General features: G+C 51.3%; 1 protein-coding gene across 2 annotated transcripts in view; it reads right to left on the reverse strand.

Moving 5' to 3' along the window:
• Cuedc1 (CUE domain containing 1) overlaps positions 1–18,754 on the reverse strand; it is a 92,198-nt gene that overhangs the window by 8,311 nt on the left and 65,133 nt on the right. For both annotated transcript variants that reach the window (XM_042674168.1, XM_042674169.1), the window contains 4 exons: positions 11,915–12,573; positions 7,762–7,889; positions 1,294–1,420; positions 247–424 (listed from right to left, as the gene is read on the reverse strand). In XM_042674168.1, the coding sequence (XP_042530102.1) occupies positions 247–424; positions 1,294–1,420; positions 7,762–7,889; positions 11,915–12,271 (790 nt within the window). In that variant the 5' untranslated portion in view covers positions 12,272–12,573. Of the gene's footprint in view, positions 1–246; positions 425–1,293; positions 1,421–7,761; positions 7,890–11,914; positions 12,574–18,754 lie in introns of those variants that run through there.

An 18,754-nucleotide genomic window follows, 5' to 3' on the forward strand; every position in this document is an offset into this window, starting at 1 on the left:
GGTAAAGGGAAGGTCTCAGCGGGTACACCATCCTCTCTCTCCCTCTCTGAGTCCCAATGTGTTTCTTACCCTGTTGATAGAATTTTGGTGTCCTCTGATAGAAAGTATGGTGTGGACCATACTTTCAGCAGGACAGAAAGGACCTGGCACCTTGTTCTCCGACACAACCTGAGCTCTAAGGCTAAGTCTTACATCACTTCCTTCTTCAGCCATGGGGCAGTGGCCACAGGCCCACTTGGTACCCACCTCTCTCCAGTGCAAGGAGGAAGTCCCGGTTGCGCTGTAGTTCCTTCATGAACTCCTCATTCTGCAGGAAAAGCGCAATCCTCTCGTCCTCCAAGTACTGCTTCCAGCGGCTGTCCTGGTCGCTAGCCATCGGTGCGGGGACAGGAGGTATGCTTCCCTCTCCACTCACAGGGTTACCCTGAAGAGGAAGCAAGCATGCTGCCCAATGCCTACTCATTTGTTGACTCTCCTGGGACTTGAACTCAAGGCCTAGGTGTTGTCCCTTCACTTTTTGCTGGTTAATTGGAGATCAAGAGTCTGGCTTTGAACTGCAATCCTTGGATCTCAGCTTCCTGAGTAGCTGGGATTATAGGCATGAACCACCAGCACCTAACTGAATGCCTACTCTTGATGGCACACTGGGTACTAACATCTATGCACGTGTGCGCATATACATAACCTTCCCCAGATTCTTCCAGCCCCACCCTGAGGTGCACACCCCCTAATGGGATGCACTTGTCAGCCCAAATCCCTAACAGGTCAGAATCTTCTCTGCAGCAGCAAGGGCTTAACATCTATTTTTCCTCTTGACCTCAGATTACCTCATTTTTTCATCTATATCCTCAACAGTTCTGAAGAGACTTGCAAAGTGCTCAAACTCCTCTCTCTCCCTGAATCAGCAACCTCACATGAGACACATATACTTCATAGGACCATCTTGGGACATGCCAGCATCTGGAGAGAGGCTGCCTCTGGCCCTTTCCCAAGGAAGAGAAAAGAAGTGCCCTGGCTCTCTGCTCTTGGCTACCCCATACTCCCTCCCTCCAGCCCAAGGTGATGGCCTCAGCCAGTCTCCAGCCATCACTTTCCCTGAATCAAACAGGAAGCCACCAGGCCCAGACAGGAAGTGAGGCTTTTGGTTCAATGCCCCTTTCCTACAAACCCAGAGCAACAGAAATAGCTCAACCAGAGCTTAAAAATCAGGAAGCAAAACTGAATCAAACCAATCATGTGGGCAAAGAGAGATGCTGGACAGGCAGATAGGCCTGGAGGGTGGGGAGCAGTTACCTGCATGCTGTCCAGCTGCTGGGGCAGAATACGCAGGAAGTCATCAGGGAGCTTGCCCAGTAGCGGTGGGTTCCAGTTCCGGTAGCGCCTCTGGCTTGTAGGGGGTCCTGAGCTCAGAACATCAATCCTGGGGAAGGGGGTGATAAGGGGAAGTCATCTCAACTACAGGCCTGGTGGCCCATGACACCAGCTCACAGCCCTCTCTCATCATCACAGGCTCTTTTTAATAAGCCTTGGCTTTGGGCTGACAGTCATTGTTCTCCCAGGTCTCTAGATCTCATCGTACTGATGTTGATGTCCTGGATTTACACACAGGCGGTCATGAATGTCCTATGCAGATGGCATGGGTCGTATCCTTCGGTGCTTATGTCTCTAGCCCCTAGCACACATCAAGCTTGTGGCTGAGTAACAGGTACGGTCCAAGGAATAAACACAGAAACCCCAGCCTGATGTCTGGTGGTTTATTGGGAAGGGAAGAAAACAGGACCTCTAGAGAACAGAGCAGATCTGAGCTCTCATTCTGCCTTAACCATAACCAACAAGTGGGCTTAGGAAGCCCCTATTTATCTCTGGGACTCAGTTTCCTCCTCTAGAACTTGTTGCTTCCCTGCCAAGAAGGAGGGGGCCCTCCTAAGCTGCATCTTGCACAGCCTTCTCTTAGCACTTATTGGCTGATTATCCACCTCTTGTGTGTGTGTGTGTGTGTGTGTGTGTAATGTGTATGTGTGTGCATGTGTGCTGCATGTGCGCTTGCACACAACAGTACTGAAACTTGAACTCAGGGCCTGGACACTCTTCATTAGCTCTTTTGATCAAGGCTGGTGCTCTACCACTTGAGTCACAGCTCCATTTCTGCCTTTTTCGTGGTTAATTATAGCTAAGAGTCTCACAAACTTTCCTGTCCCTGCTGGCTTTGAACCACGAGTCTCAATTCTTAGCTTCCTGAATAGCTAGGATTATAGGCCTGAGTCACTTATGCCCAGCTGGAAAGCTTTTTTTTTTTTTGCCAGTTATGGGGGCTGAACTCTGGGCCTGGGTTCTGTCGCTCAGCTCTTCAGCTCAAGGCTGGCACTGTACCACTTGAGCCACGGTGCCACTTCTGGCTTTTTCTGCTTATGTGGTGCTGAGGAATGGAACCCAGGGCCTCATGCATGCAAGGCAAGCACTCTACCACTGAGCCATCTTCACAGTCCCCTTTTTTTTTTTTTTTAACCAGTCCTGGGGCTTGAACTCTGGGCCTGGGGGCACTGTCCCTGAGCTTCTTTTGCTCAAGGCTAGCATTCTACCACTTGAGTCACAGCACCACTTCCAGCTTTTTCTATGTATGTGGTACTAAGGAATCGAACCCAGGGCTTCATGAATGCAAGTCAAGCACTCTACCACTAAGCCACATTCCCAGCCCCAGCTCTTTTTTTTTTTTTTTTTTCTTTTTTGGGTCTAGTGGTGGGGCCTGAACCCTGGGCCTGGGCACTGTCCCTCAGCTCTTCAGCTCAAGGCTAGCGCTCTACCACTTGAGCCACAGCGCCACTTCCGGCTTTTTTCATTTTGCTTATGTGGTGCTGAGGAATCGAACCCAGGGCCTCAGGCATGCAAGGCAAGCACTCTACCATTGAGCCACCTTCCCAGCCCCCCCCAGCTCTTTTTTTTGAGGGGTGCTCAGGACCCACTCTTTCCAGGCAAGGTGAATGGCAAGGACCTGGGCCAGGACAGAGGCTCATCCTCAAAGCAGGGCCGGGGCGAGGGTGGTGGGGGTGGTGGTGAGGCCAACCTGCAGCTGCCCTGCCCCCCCAAGCTCCTGCCCTGGCCCAGGCCTAAGGGCAGCTGGAGCCAGGCCAGAATCTCCCCCACAGTAACTCGGCAGCCTGCAGCGTGGCAACCGCAGGCCACGCGTCCTGCTGAATCAGGGAAATGACACACTGAGAAGGCAGCCGGGCTGGGGGCAGTGGGGGGCTGCTCTCTCAGGCAAAGCCTGGCTTTGATTTGGCCTCCCCAGCTCCAGGAATCCCGCCCGCCCCCTGGCTGGAGAGAAGCTTTTCCCCAGCTGCCTCCCAATGTGGAAATAACTTCCTTTTTCTATTTTGGGTTGGTTAGCTGGGTGGAGGAGAGGGGAGGGTGGGGGTAGCAGCAGACGGAGAACCAGCTGCTAAGTGCTTGCTGCTTAGGGCCTGGAGCCAAGGGAACCCCTCAAGCTCGGGCCACCCTCTGGCTACAATACAGACAAGAAGGCAGCTGAGGACTCCCAATCCTGAGCCACCTCTGCCCCTAAGGAGGCTTCTTTTCCTGCCAAGGCCTGGGGGGTGGGCGCTGGAAGGGGGGGTTGAGGGGAGGGTGTCTGGCATTTCTCAGGGCCCAGAAGATCACCTTCCAGCCACAGGGAGCAGAAATCCTCTCCAGGGTCATTACCCTTCCTTAGGCCCCAGGGTACTCATCTGGGACACAGTGCCAACCCACAACATCTTACAGAGAGGGAGCGCAGGGTTAGGTTGTACCTGGACCCTCTCTAAGTCACTTTGTTACTGAGAGGCCCAGATGGGTGGGATAAGGTTGGAAGAGCCCCTGTTGTCTACCGGAGTCTCCCTTGCTAGCTACTGAGCTCTGGTCCTTGGAGGAAAGACAGGAGGCCCAGCCCCCTCCAGGCCTGGCCCTGGCAGAGATGAGGTCACCCACAGCTGCTGGAGCAGGAAGGGGTGTGGGGCAACCAAGCCCAGGCAGCTCAGGCAACTCCACTGTGGTCAGAAAGGAATGTCAGAAATGAGCTGAGAGGCAGGAGAAACACACACACACACACACACACACACACACACCAACAACAAAAACTTCCAAGGCTGTAATTTCAATGGAAAAACAGCAGGCGGCCTATGGCCTATTGCCAAGGGGTCCTCTCAACTTCAGAGACTCAGACAGATGGAGGAATGTCAGGGTGGGAGAATGAAGGAGGCTGAGGCAGGGGAGGATTCCCCCTCCCCCCAAAAAAACTTTTAGGGCCCCAAATGACAGAGCTACAAGCACCTTTGGAAGTGTGCAGAGAGAATGTCAGACCTGACTGAGAAACATTGCAGAGACAGTTAGGACCGAGTGAGATCCACATGAGCCAGGCCTTGTCCCAGGCCTGCAGATGGATCACCCAGGGTAAACCTGCCCACAGAGATCCTGGCATGCCAGGCCCACTCCCGTGGCACACTCCTACCTCTAAAACTCAGCCCGTGCCAGGCTCTGACACACATTCCAGTGACCAGATGACAGGAAGGGGACCAGACATGTTCCCCTTCAAATCTGACCACTATCCAAGGCCCAGATTCCTAAAACTACATGACCACGCCACTTTTCAGCTCACAGTCCCTTCAGCAGTTTCTGTAACTATGGGGTAAGATGGAAGCTCCTGGGAGGCCAAGGGATCCCAATAATCTCCAGCCACTCCAGACTCATTGAGCTGTTTCATACTTCCAGAAGCTCCCCAGGAAGTTTCCTCTTTCTTGTTGCCAGTCCTTTGCCTGGAACACCTCAGGCTCATGCTAACATGTGTGGTTTCAAGTCACAGCTTGGATAGTCAGTCACCTTCTCTGCCTCTGTGTCTTTGGCTCCCCTAGTTCTGATCTCCATGGACAAGAGAACCAGACAGTGTAGCTCATCTCTGCATCGCACACAGGGCTGAGCATCTGTGTGTTCCAGGGGACTCAATAAAGGCTGGAAATGAATGTCTCTATGCACAGGCTGAGTAAGGCCCTGGAGCTGACCCAGGGGGAGACCTAGCCTTGCAGGGACATGGCTCCCCTGACCAAGGGGCAAGGCTCTCCCTCTGGTGAATGCTGGACTCTGAGGAAGCCTTGCCACTGGTCTCCATATTCAGGGTCAGAGCTGAAGCTAAAGGCCAGCCAACTAGTGCAGCTGGGGGCAGGAAGAGCAATAAACCACTGATTATAACCACTGATTATAGGTCTGCTCTGTTCCTGGTACTGCACTGTTTCAAATGCCAAATCATATCCAGTCCTCAGAACAGTGCTAAAATGCAAATTAGGAATCCCATTTCAACTGGGTGCTTAGTGACTCATGCCTATAATCCTGGCTTCCCAGGAGGCTGAGATCTGAGGATTGTGGTTCAAAGCCAGCCCAGGCAGGAAAGTCCATGAGATTCTTATCTCCACGTGACACTGTGGTTGAAAGTGGTAGAGCCACAGCCTTGAGCCAAAAGACCTCCTAGACAGTGCCCAGACCCCAAGTTAAAGCCCCACAGCTGGTCCCCCTCCCCTTCAAAAATCCTATTTCACAGATGAGACAAATGAAGCTCAGCGAGATTAAGGAATAAACCAGGGGCCACATAACAGAGACACCCAATAAATCAGAAATTTAGCTGATGAAAAGGGGTGGGGAAAGCAGTCTGCCTCTCTCTGACTCTACAAGTGAGTCTAGCTTTCTGCAGTGTGTCCACTCCCAAATCAGCAAAGCCTTAATTTCCTGGGTTAGACCCCTGCACCTCAGTCAAGGGCAACAATGTGGCTGAAGCCCACAAGGTCTAAATAAAGTCTCTGGAGTCTTAACCTGGTGCTGTTTGCCTTGTTCCCAGTGGGGCTCCCTCAGTGGGCTGAACTACCCCTTCCTCACAGCCCCATGCTAGGTCCAGTGGGCTGAACGCCACACTGCCAAGAGCAGGGGAGGAAGGATGTGACCCAGACCCATAGGATATCTGCACTGCCATTCTCTCTTGCCATATACTCTCAGTTCTCCCTTCTGAAAAGCAGGCGGAACCACTCTACCTAACAACCTAATAGTCTCTGAACACTTATATAAATGCATGTTGGGAAGAGAGAGATAGGGAAGGAGGGAGGGAATGAGGAAGGGGAGGAGAAGGAGAAGGAAGGAAGGGAGGGGGAGAGGAAGGGAAGGAAAAAAGGAAGGAAGGAAGGAAGGAAGGGAGGGAGGAAGGAAGGAAGGGAGGAAGGAAGGAAGGAAGGAAGGAAGGAAGGGAGGGAGGGAGGGAGGGAGGAAGGGAAGAAGGGAAGAAGGAAGGAAGGAAGGCAGGAAGGCAGGAAGGCAGGAAGGCAGGAAGGCAATAGGTAGGTAGGTAAAAGAAAACCTGGGCCCTGTGACCCACCCATTCCATGCTACATGTCCTGTCAGGTCCTGTCCAGCCCCACCCCACTGACCCCTATTTCCCACCCCAGCACTATCTGTATCCCTATACCATTCCTGATCTTTTTTTCTTTTCTTTTCTTTCTTCCTTTCCTTCTTCCTTTTTTTTGGTGGTACTAGGGCTTGAACTCAGGGTCTAGAGTCTAACACTTGAGCCATATCCCTTGACTTTTGTTCTGTTTGCACTGGGGCTTGAACTCAGGGCCTGGGTACTTTCCCTTAGCTTTTAGAAAGCTCAGGGCTGGCACTCTAACACTGCAGCTAGAGCTCCATTTCTGGTTTTGTAGTGGTTAATTGGAGATAAGAGTCTCATGGACTTTCTTGCTTGGGCTGGCTTCAAGCTGTGATCCTCAGATCTCAGCCTCCTCAGTACCTAGGGTTACAGGTGGGAGCCACTAGCACCTGGTTGTATTTTGTTTTTGATATAGCATCTCACTAACTTTGCCTGAGCTGGCCTCAACATCAAGATCTAGCAGCACACCATAACATGGATTCTGGAAAACAAGCAGCTCTCTCAGCTCTAGGACCTGGTTGATAGCCAGTTTTATTTTCAGCTTCCAAATGACAGAGTCCCTAAGGAACTTCACAGTCCACTCTCCTGCCTCCTGTGACCAAACCATCCCAAGAAAAGAGACCTTCTCCCATTACACAGGAATCCTCCCAACAAAGCTGAGTGTGATGGTACACACCTGTAATCTCAGAGGTGTAAGCTACGCAGAGGGTGGTAGAACAGCAAAAGTGAGTCCCTATCTAAAACCAAAATGAAAGCAAAAAGGTGTTGAGGAGGGGTGGCTCAAGTGGTAGAGCACTTGCTTAGCAAACAAGAGGCACTGAATTCAAATCCTAGTACTGCCCACCCCCTCCCAAGTACCCTTACATCTCTACTCCAGCAATGACAAATAGATGGTCATTCCATCCATTTGTGTAGCCATCTGTTTGAGATTCCCATCTGGACTCATCAGGAAGGAGCACAGTGATTAATTAGTAAAAGTTCCCATGGGGCTGAAGAGGGGAAATGTCAGCATACATCCCATGTGCTGGTCCTTCTTACTCCAGCCTCCCTCCCTCCACTCAGCTCCCAGAAGGCAGAGGCTGGGCCAACCTTCACTGTGTCCAATTTAGCATGGAACATACTAACTAGCCTAGAGGAGGAATTGCATAACTCCTTGCTCTCACAATCCCTATACACTGTAAGATCTTGTCATCTAGCTAAACTGTCTCTTGCAACGGGAGACACCTGTTTTACTGAGATGTCCATCTAAATTTCACCCCGTGTTGGCACACAAGCGACCTTCTGGTCTGTTTCCCGCTCTTCTGCACTGAGACGAGATGAGTTCTCACCGAGGAGGTGGGGTTGGGGGAGCCAGCGGGTAAGGCCTGTCGAGCATGTGCATGTGGTAGGCAGGCGGGGAGTACACAGGCGGCGGCTCTTCGTCAGAGCTACCCGGCTCCAGAGTCCTTTCCAAGATCTAAAGCAAAGACAATCAAAAAAGAAATATTATAATCCATCCTTAAATGTAAATGGCATCCAGACAAAACCAAGTGCGGTTCCTTATAAGGAACCCTGTGCGTCGCTGAGGGAGTGTAAATTGATACAACGGCTTCTTTGGAAAAGTGGCTTTTATCTACGAACTCTACCTCAGCCCTACAAATCCAGTGGACTCAGCAGAAAGGAAAGCACACATCTCCACAGGAATGTTCATGACAGAATTAAGCATCCAAGGAAGGTTCAGGAACAGGCCAAACACTGCCAGGTGCCAATGGCTCATACCTGTAATCTTAGCTACTCAGGTGGCTGAAATCTGAGGATCATGGATCAAAGCCAGGCTGAACTGGAAAGTCTATGAGACTCTTATCTCCAGTTAACCAACAACAAAAAACCAGAAGAGGAGTTGTGGCTCAAGTGGTAGAGCACTAAGCCTTGAGTGAGAAAGCAAAGGGACAGTGCTCAGGCCCTGAGGGCCCTGTACTGGTGTACACACACACACACACACACACACACACACACACACACACACACACACACACACACACACACACACACGAACAGGCATAACACAGAGATGAGAAGCAGAGCAGTGTGAACTCTGGGATGGATAAGGAAAGGAAGGAACTCGTTCTGCTGAGGATGGTTCTTCATCTGACAACAAAGTGCATATTCACTGTGAGATGTTCACTGCTGGGCTACACAGCTGTGATTTGTGTCCTTTTCCTTTTTATTTATTTATGTATTTATTTTAGCTGGTCCTGGGGCTTGGACTCAGGGCCCGGGTGCTATCCCTGAGCCTCTTTGTGCTCTACCACTTTAGCCATAGTGCTACTTGCAGCTTTTTTTGAGTAGTTTATTGGAGATAAGAGTCTCATGGACTTTCATTCCCAGGCTGGCTTTGAATGATGATTCTTTTTTTTGTTTGCTTGTTTGGTCAGTCGTGGGGCTTGAACTCTCTGGGCTTGGGCGCTGTCTCTGCGCTCTTCAGCTCAAGGTGAGTGCTCTACCGCATGAGCCACAGCGCCACTTCTGGTTTTCTAGTGGTTTATTGGAGATAAGAGTCTCACAGACTTTCCTGCCTGGGCTGGCTTTGAACAGCGATCCTCCTGAATAGCTAGGTCATGAGAACCAGCGCCTGGCTGAGTGACGATTCTTGTTACCCGCATTGCTGTCTATTATCTTAACCTCCAACAGCTTGGCAAGGGAAGACTTGGATCATCACACCCATTTTGCAGGTGAGGAAACTGAGGTCCAAGTTAATAAAGCAATAGCAAAAGTCATCCACTGGTATTAGATCTGACACTTCCATTTGGACTCTGGTCTTCACAGCCAGGTCTCACCCTCAGGTGCAATGCCTGACCAATCATATTACATAGAGCCTACTTGCCCTTCTGGACTCTTCACTCAGGGGCCAGAAAGAAGGGCAAAGCTTGGGTTTCTGCCACTTGGGTTGACTGAGACCCTTCTTCAGAAGCATCTGGGACAAGAGGCCCTCCATACACACCATGGTCTCCTGCTCCTCCCTGTTCATCCTTCATGGCTCTGTTTCCCCACCATAGCTCTATTCTCAGCCCCCCCAAGTCTGAAGAACAGGGCAAGGCTCAGAGGCTGCGTGAACCAGCCTCACATTTAACTCCAAGTGAGTTTGTAGAAGTTGCTGCTAAAGCTGCCTCTGCAAGTCTGGGCTGGGCTGCGCTGGCACGTCTCCGCTCTGGACCAGCCATGCCTGGCACACAGTGCCTCCAGGAACACCCCAGGGGTAAGCATGCACAAATGAGCACACACATGCGCACACCGCAGTGCTCTGTGCACACGCAGCCAACCCGACCCAAGGAGGCCTCCTGCTCTGGAATGCGCTAACGTTCTTTCCTCTGAGGTGGAAAGTATTTAAACAGATGCTTCTGCAGGGAAAGAAGAATGTCACTGCTTTTGGGGCTGCTGCTCTGTTTACCCTGTGTTTCCACAAGAAGGAGGTGGTGGGGGGGGGGGGGGGGAGGGAGGGGACTGTAAGTGCTGTTCCTGCTGGATGGCAAATTCCTCACGATTCCTGATTCCTAGCATAGGGCAGCAGTTCAGTAAGAACTGGTTCCCACAGGGGAACCTGCTACCCCGCCGTCACCCCATTCCTGAAGGAAGGGGTTCCAGGCTGGGGCTGGTCTAGTTGCATGGGAAGGAGAGCTCTGGGGGAACTATTCCCAGAGGAAGCTTGCTGGGGGTTTCCTGTGACTATCAGCCTGCAGCATCAGCCCCCACAAACCCACTCCCTCCACAGCACAGCCATGGAAGCAGCAGCTCCTGCAGAGAGGAATGGCTCCAGAAAGGCAGATTTCCCAGGCCCAGATGTCTGGCTTCTCACATGCTTTATGAAGCACTAGCAGTTGCTAGTGGCTCGAGCCATCAGGATGAATCCTGGCTACTCAAGAGGCTGAGATTAGAGGATCATGGTTCAAAGCCAGCCTGGGCAGCAAGGTCTGTGAGACTCTTTATCTCCAAGGAACCAGCAAAAAGCCAAAAGTAAAGGTGTGGGTCACAAGGTCCAATGACAGCATTGAGCATAAAAGCTAAGAGACAGCACCAAGGACTAGCACAAAGGAAAAAAAAAAAAAAAAGAGTTCCCGCCTTTGCAGCTTCCGAGTCTCTCTCTTTTCTCCACCAACCACAAGGAATGGATTCCTTTGGCTTTAAAGGTGCTGGAGGCTCTATGGCCTCCTAGCTTACCTCATTGCGGGTGATGGATGGCTGCCAGGTGCTCTGAGAGGGGCAAGGTCTGGGCCATTTATCTGACAGGAGTTATTTCTCTGTGGCAAGGATACCCCTTGGGCCAGCCCACCATCCATCAGGCTCAGGGCAGGGGCTTTTTCCAGTCAGCAGTTATTGTCATTCCAGCTGCTGCTCATAAATTTTCTGCAGCACTTTGTGCTGGCTCAGGAGCTGCCTGCTGATGAGCCTAGGCAGGGCTCCAAAAGGTGGGGGCTGGGGGAAGACCTAGGGGGAAGGGATGCTCAGCAGGGGCCCAACCTGGAGGAGTACACGAACCTTAGGGGGACGGGTGTGTACCCTGCAGGTGAGTCAGAGCTGGGGAAGCCCCATGGGGAAGCATGGGGCTGTGGGCTCCATGCATGGATATGGGAGCACACGATCCTTATCTATCCATGAGGAGGGTCAGGATTTTCTCATACTTCCTCTGCTGGCTGATTAACAGGCAGGTCAAAGGAGTGGGTTCCAAGGAGGAAAAAAGGTGCTAGAAAGCTGTACAAAAAACAGCAGCAATGTTGATTCATCCAACGGACATTCCCTGCGCACCTGCTACCTGCTGGGAGCCGCAGGCGATGCAGGTGACACAGGGGCAGGCACCACTGCCCACGGGGCTTCTCTTCCCCTGAAGACAGAATTCCCCAGGGGTAGGAAGAGGCTGGCCATGCAGGATGGCCTGACTGATGGACAGGCGCTGCCTGCAGGGCTGGCTTAACATCCCCAAGGCCATATCTGGGTCTAGGTTTTTCACTGTGAAGACGACTCACGTCCTGTAATCCGGGCTACTCAGGAGGCTGAGATTTGAAGATTGCAATGTGAAGCCAGCCCAGGCAGGAAAATCCATGAGCCTTTTATCTCCAATTACACAACAAAAAGCCAGAAATGAAGGTAAGGCTCAAGAGGTAGAGTGCCAACCTTGATTAAAAAACAAAAAAACAAGAAACAGTTCAAGCCCTAGTACTGCGCGCGCGCGCACACACACACACACACACGACTCCAGGTCTGGAATTAGTGATGTGAGTGGGGCCCAAGCACCTGCACATTTAACACATCCCTGGATTCTGATGACCCTGACCATCGAGTGAGTGCTGCGTGTTCGTGGAATGACTGACCATGACTTCTGCTGCTTCCTGACCACTTACTTCCAAATAAGGAAGGAAGGTTGCTTGCTGGCCAGAACCATTCGATCGGAACCCAGCCAGCTCAGAGGAAGCTGCGCTTTTGGTGAATTAGAAGCCCCAGCCTGCCTACCTCGGGAGGGATGCTGTCTTCCGAGTCCGAGCTGTCCTCGTAGGGGCTGCCTGCCCCTGCCTCCAGGTTCATCTGCAACAGCTGGTCGATAGTGGCGTCCACGGCGCCGCTGTTGGCACGGAGGACGCACTCGATGATGTCGTAATCCATGTTAGGGAACATGGTCTTGAAGTCGTCCATGGCCTGGTTGAACTCCAGACGCCGCACCTGGCGAGCTGGCCGGCTATTGTTGAGCTCCTGCGGGGCGGCAGCGCTGCCTCCTCCGGCCCCAGCCCCAGTCCCGGGGCCCCGCGCCCCGGCGGCCCCGCTCCCACCGCTCCCGCCACCGCTGCTGCTCCGGCGGAACAGGCTGGTCATTTTGCTGAAGTGCTTGGGGAGAATATTTCCTACCGGCCGAGCGGTCCCCGCACCCACGGTCCACGGCTTGCTTGCTCCAAGGGCGCAGGAAACTCACTCCTGCACCTCCCCTGCGCGAGGCCCAGGCTCAGGGTCTGGAGAGTGCGCGCGCTGGTGGTGGTGTGTGCGGGGAAGGACCCCAGGCAGCCCCTTCGGGAGGGGTCCTGTTCCTAGCGAGGTGGCGGCATGCGGGGCTGAGCTGTGCGGGAAGCTGGGCATCAGGTCATCCACACCCCTGGGGCATCTTGTCGGCTAGGTCCCACCTGAAACGGAGAAGCCAGGGTCAGAAGTGAGCAGACATGAGCTTCAGGGGGCAGCCAGGGAGTTGGTTATTAGAAAATAAGAACTGGGGAGAGCCTCCCCCCACCATCAGCCTAGGGGGAGACCTCCTTTCTGCTATTTCTCCAATTGCCATACTTAGCATCCCGCCTCCCTTTTTTATTGGGGGTGGCAGTGCAGAAATTTTGCAGGATTATGCACGTGCTAAGCAAGCACTCCAACTCTGGGCTACACCCCCAGACAGGTCATAGCTCCTTTCCAGAGCTACAGACAGCATGGCGCGCTCTACCCCAAAACATCCTAAACCCGGGCTGGGAAGGTGGTAGAGCACTTGCCTTGCATGCATGAGGCCCTGGGTTCGATTCCTCAGCACCACATAAGCAAAAAGAAAAAAGCCGGAAGTGGCGCTGTGGCTCAAGTGGTAGAGCGCTAGCCTTGAGCTGAAGAGCTGAGGGACAGCGCCCAGGCCCCATGACCGGATCCACCCCCCCCCCCCAAAAAAAAAACCATCCTAAACCTTTATATAGGTTAACCTATGACAACTCTGAGATGTTAGCTGGTAATCCCCCTCCCCCTCCCAGCAGAACCAAAGGGAGTAGGAGCCAGGATTTGAATCTAAAAAGTACATCACTGCCCCAGCCGCTGGCCACAATTGCTACCCATCCTGACAAAGACCCCTGAGGACCAGATGGGCCTGGAGGGGCTCAATGCCCTCTGGTCACTCGCCTCTCTAGACCCTGCTTCCCTCCACTTTGTGCACCACCATCAAATTTCTCCCCACTTGGTGGCGTGGCCCTTGTACAGAGCCCCAGTGAGTGCAGGAAATGCTTCCTGTCACCAGGAACTTTCAGCCTGAGACAGGAAACATCATTTGCATCCTTGAAGAGCCTGGGGCTGATGGGGTCACTCAGACCCAGACCCCACTTTTGGAGAGCAGAGACCAGGCCCTAAAATGTAGAAGAAGCAGGATACCTGAAGTCATCTCCTCTGTCTTCATTTTCCCCCCACCCTCTATGTTAAGCTGACAAACTTTGTGGGGTGTTTTTTTTTTTCTTTCTTTTTTCTTTTTTTGTTGGTCCTGGGGCTTGAACTCTGGGCCTGGGCACTGTCCCTGAGCTCTTCAGCTCAAGGCAAGCACTCTACCATTTGAGCCATAGCACCACTTCTGGTTTTCTGGTGGTTAACTGGAGATAAGGGTCTCAAGGACTTTCTTGCCTGGGCTGGCTTTGAACTATGAGCCTCAGATCTCAGCCTCCTGAGCAGCTAGGATTACAGCCATGAGCCACCAGTGCCCCGCTGAGGATTTTAGTTCTTATATCCTCAGTGTTCACTAGCTACTCAGAACCCACATGCTTTTGGTTTTCCACTTTCGAATCTAATACACCTCTGGAATTAGGCAGACATCCAGCAGTTCGCAGAACTGGAGTCAGTTGACAATTTCCATGTCCTTCCAAGGAGGTAGAGATGAATGATTAGATCCTCAGCATGGTGGCATCTGAAGCCACTGAACCATGAGGGGACTGGGAATCAGTGGCAGCAATGTGTGCTCTGCCCCTCCATGGCCCTTTCACAGCCCTCAGTCCTACCTTGCTCACACCCTCAAGCCTTGGACTGCTCTGATTGAGACAAGAAGCATGCCACTGATTTGCACACAGGAATGTTTGTCCATCAGCTGTTAAGCTAGTGTGCCCAGTCCTAGAAAAGGAAGACTAGATTCACACCCATTTTATCAAACAAGAGTATCCTTTGATGGCACAGTCCCTTAAGATGCAAACTGACAACAATCGGGCAACAATGGCTCATGCCTTGTAATCCTAGCTACTCAGGAGGCTGAGATCTGAGGATCATGGTTCGAAGCCAGCCTGGGCAGGAAAGTCCATGAGACTCTTATATCCAATTAAGCACAGAAAAACCTCAAGTAGGAGCTATAGTTCAAGTGGTAGAACACTAGCCTTGAGCAAAGGGAGCCCAGGGACAGCACCCAGGGCCAGAGTTCAAGCCCCAGAACAGGCAAAAATGAAAAATAAATAAACACATGGAAAGACACTACTGTGTGAACTCGGAGCCTTGTGCTTGTTAGGCAGGTGCTCTACCACTTAATCCAGGCTTCTGAGCTCTCAAGGCTGTCTTGAAGAACCACATATGTCTTCAGTTCTGCTCTTATCCCCACTACCAAACTCAGACCCTCTGCCCCAGTCAACCTGGTCATGGCACCCCAGACTCAGCTCAGTCATGCCATGCAGATGTTGAATGGAAAGTCAAACAGAATTAGGGCTAGACTCTGTAACTGAGAACTCCCTCAGAACTAGACAGGTTAATTATGTTAGGTCACATCTCTGTTAGGGCAGAATATGTCTAAAATCATCAAGTCTCAACTTTCTCCAGCTTATCCCAAGACTAATTTTCTTTTTCTTTTTTCTTTTTTTTTTAATGCTAGTCTAGGAAGAGGCTTGAACTCAGGGCCTGGGCACATCCCTTAGCTTTATTGCCCGATGCTGCTACTCTACCACTTGAGCCACAGTTCCACCTCTAGCTTTTTGGTGGTTAATTGGATATAGGAGTCTCATACTTTCCTGCTTGGGCTAACTTCAAACCACGATCCTCACATCTCAGCTAGGATTACAGGCATGAGCCATTGTTGCCCGATTGTTGTCAGTTTGCATCTTAAGGGACTGTGCCATCAAAGGATACTCTTGTTTGATAAAATGGGTGTGAATCTAGTCTTCCTTTTCTAGGACTGGGCACACTAGCTTAACAGCTGATGGACAAACATTCCTGTGTGCAAATCAGTGGCATGCTTCTTGTCTCAATCAGAGCAGTCCAAGGCTTGAGGGTGTGAGCAAGGTAGGACTGAGGGCTGTGAAAGGGCCATGGAGGGGCAGAGCACACATTGCTGCCACTGATTCCCAGTCCCCTCATGGTTCAGTGGCTTCAGATGCCACCATGCTGAGGATCTAATCATTCATCTCTACCTCCTTGGAAGGACATGGAAATTGTCAACTGACTCCAGTTCTGCGAACTGCTGGATGTCTGCCTACTACCAGAGGTGGATTAGATTTGAAAATGGAAAACCAAAAGCATGTGGGTTCTGAGTAGCCAGTGAACACTGAGGATACAGAACTAAAATCCTCAGCGGGGCGCTGGTGGCTCATGGCTGTAATCCTAGCTGCCCAGGAGGCTGAGATCTGAGGCTCATGGTTCAAAGCCAGCCTAGGCAGTAAAGTCCATGGAACTCTTATCTCCAATTAAATCACAGAAAAAAGCCCAAAGTGGGGCTGTGCCTCAAGTGATATAGAGCGCTAGCCTTGGGCAAAAGGAGCTCAGGGACAGTGCCCAGGCCCAGAGTTGAAGTCTCATGATTGGTGCACGCATGCATGCATCACACACACACACACACACACACACACACACACAACTAAAATCCTCTCCCTCTTGGAAATGCATGCTAACATAATAATATGTCAATGTGTCTCTGTTTATTCTTTGCATATACTACTGTACGTAAGTTTACTCAAATGTGATCAAACTCCACATTCTATGCCACCACATTTTTCTACTTAATATTGTAGTCATCTTCCTGTGTCAAAACACAGAGACTACTTTATCATGTTTAACGCTTCAGTGGTAATGTGTTGACTGGGGGAAGCATGATTTATTGCCCAACTCCATCTATCACATCTCTGCCCAGAGAAACAAGTCACCGCCCAGGGAGGCCAAAGCCATTTCCCAAGGAGAAACAGAAAGATGGCCTCAGCGATGAGCCCACAGATTGCTTACAAGAATGAGCATGGGAAAGCGGCCCAGTATACACAGTCACCCACAGCTGACTCCAAATACCTTTACCCCTTTCACATCTCCCAATGCTCCAGCTTAGCAGGCGATAGGCAGGATGCTTCTACTCTGGCTTTGCCATAATGCCCTCCAAGGCAGGGCTCCACCCTGGTGGCTGCTTTTGTCTTGGGGTCTGGGGACCCACCCTAATAGGGCCAGGAGGGCCCATGAGCCATCATACATAGGGGTCAGAGCTTTGTCTTAAGGCCCTCTGGACTAAACCATCTCCCTGCCCTTAGATCATTCAGTACAAAAGACGAGGACCTACCTCACCTTCTCATGAACCATCACTCAGAGAAAGATGCCAGGACCTGGCCTACCCCATACAGGAAGAAGAAAATTGGTGAGGCCTACATTTCCCCATACATGAGCAGCCCTCTGGACAAGTCCCTCAGGCGCTAAGCCTCTGAATGTGGAGAAGCCCAAGAGCCTACTATGGACAATACAGTGAGCATGTGCTAGCCAGACCCAGGCTGCTGCTCAAGCTCTGCCATGCCCTAGCGGCAGGGCAAGTTTCCTGTCTGCTCCGTGGCTCTACATGGCCCCTGTAGGTGTCCCTGGTGTGGTCTCCCTGCAATTGAAATATGATGAGCATGTTTCAATGTGCAATTGCTCTCTGAACATGGTGAGCTGCCTACATGTCAGCTCCCCAGGAGGCTGGTGAAGAGCTGGGAGCAGGGCTGGCCAAGCTGCTGCTCAGGGGGCTGAAGTGAGTGGGGGATGACTTGGGGGACACTCTTCCCCGGCATCTGGAATGTCAACCCCTGGGATCCCTTTCAGCTCTCTGGAAGGAAATGCCAATACTCTCTGTTCCAGGGAAGGCCTTGCTGGTCTGGGCATCTGGTGACAACCCAGCTCAAGCAGCCTCTTCCATGTATAAGAGTCCACCCCCAGTGTAAAGCCTTGAAAAATGTCATTTTTATGTGCATGTCACAGCATGTAAATGGCTGACAATGCTAATCCACTCCCCCACCTCGTTCCACGGTATGGTAAAGAGACTAAGACCCAAGACCAAGAGGGTACAGAGCAAGCAATAGAAACTTTTCCACCAATTTGCAATAATAAGGATTGCAAATAGTAATGGGAAGCCAGGCACAGTGGCTCATGATTATAATCCCAGCTACTCTGAGGTAGGAATACACCTGCGAGATTACCATCAGGAAGATCAGTTTGAGGCCAACCTGAGCAAAAAGTTAGGAAAACCTCTTTCTCTACTGAAGGCAAAGGGAATGGTGTGACCCAAGTGATGGTAGAGGGTTTAACTGGCAAATGCAAAGCTCTGACTGAGTTCAATGCTCAGTAATGAGTGCAATGACAACAACAACAACAAATAGAAGGAAGGAGGAGGGCTGGGTAGAGTGCTTGCCTAGCATGCATGAAGCCCTGGGTTCAACTCCTCAGTACCACATAAACAGAAAAAGCCAGAAGTGGCACTATGGCTCGTGGTAGAGTGCTAGCCTTGAGCAAAAGAAGCTCAGGGACAGTCCCCAGGCCCTGAGTTCAAGTCCCAGGCCTGGCAAAAAAAAAAAAAAAAGGAAAGAGGGAGGAAGGAAGAAGAGTAACAGGGAACTCAGGAAAGTAATATAGATAGAGCTGGAGATACAAATATGCCATGTCCACAGGTCTCTACAAGGCCTGCTTTTGGGGCTCTCCAAAGCTATAATGAGCTATAATGGCTATAATGAGCACCCCATGTGTGAGAGCTCACCCCACTTGCTAAGCATAAGCAAGAGTCTGAAGCCAGGGCAGAGGGGTAGCTAACAGGGCAGGGCAAGGCAAGGCAGGGCAGGGCAAATCCTCATTCCGGCTTCGATGAAAAGCTGTTTAACTCTTCAGCAGAGGGGTGAGATGCCTCGGGTTTCCTATGCTATTGTTCCAAAGATTGGTTAGCAAAGAGAAGAGCACAAAGACCTTCAGCCAAGTGGAGACTTTCTTCCTGGAGTGGAAAAAGGAAGAAAGGATGGGATGAGAATTGAAAAGAAATAGGAAAGAAAAGCAATTTAAAACCCACAAAAAAATGAAGACAGGCAGCCGACTTAGGTTTATGCATCGTGCTAGGTACTCTCACTTTGATTTCTTTTCATTTTTTCTTTCTTTTCTCCTTCCTCCTCTTCCTCCTCCTCCTCCTCCTTCTTTTTGCCTGTACTAGGGCTTGAACTCAAGGCCTGGGTGCTAATCATTAGCTTTTTTTGCTCAAGGCTGTTGTTCTACCACTTTTTTTTTTTTGGGTCCGGTCGTGGGGCCTGAACTCTGGGCCTGGGCGCTGTCCCTCAGCTCTTCAGCTCAAGGCTAGCGCTCTGCCACTTGAGCCACAGCGCCAGTTCCAGCTTTTTT

This window comes from Dipodomys spectabilis, unplaced genomic scaffold, assembly GCF_019054845.1.
Source record: "Dipodomys spectabilis isolate Male_0828 unplaced genomic scaffold, ASM1905484v1 ptg000018l, whole genome shotgun sequence".
Classification (NCBI taxonomy): Eukaryota; Metazoa; Chordata; class Mammalia; order Rodentia; family Heteromyidae; genus Dipodomys; species Dipodomys spectabilis.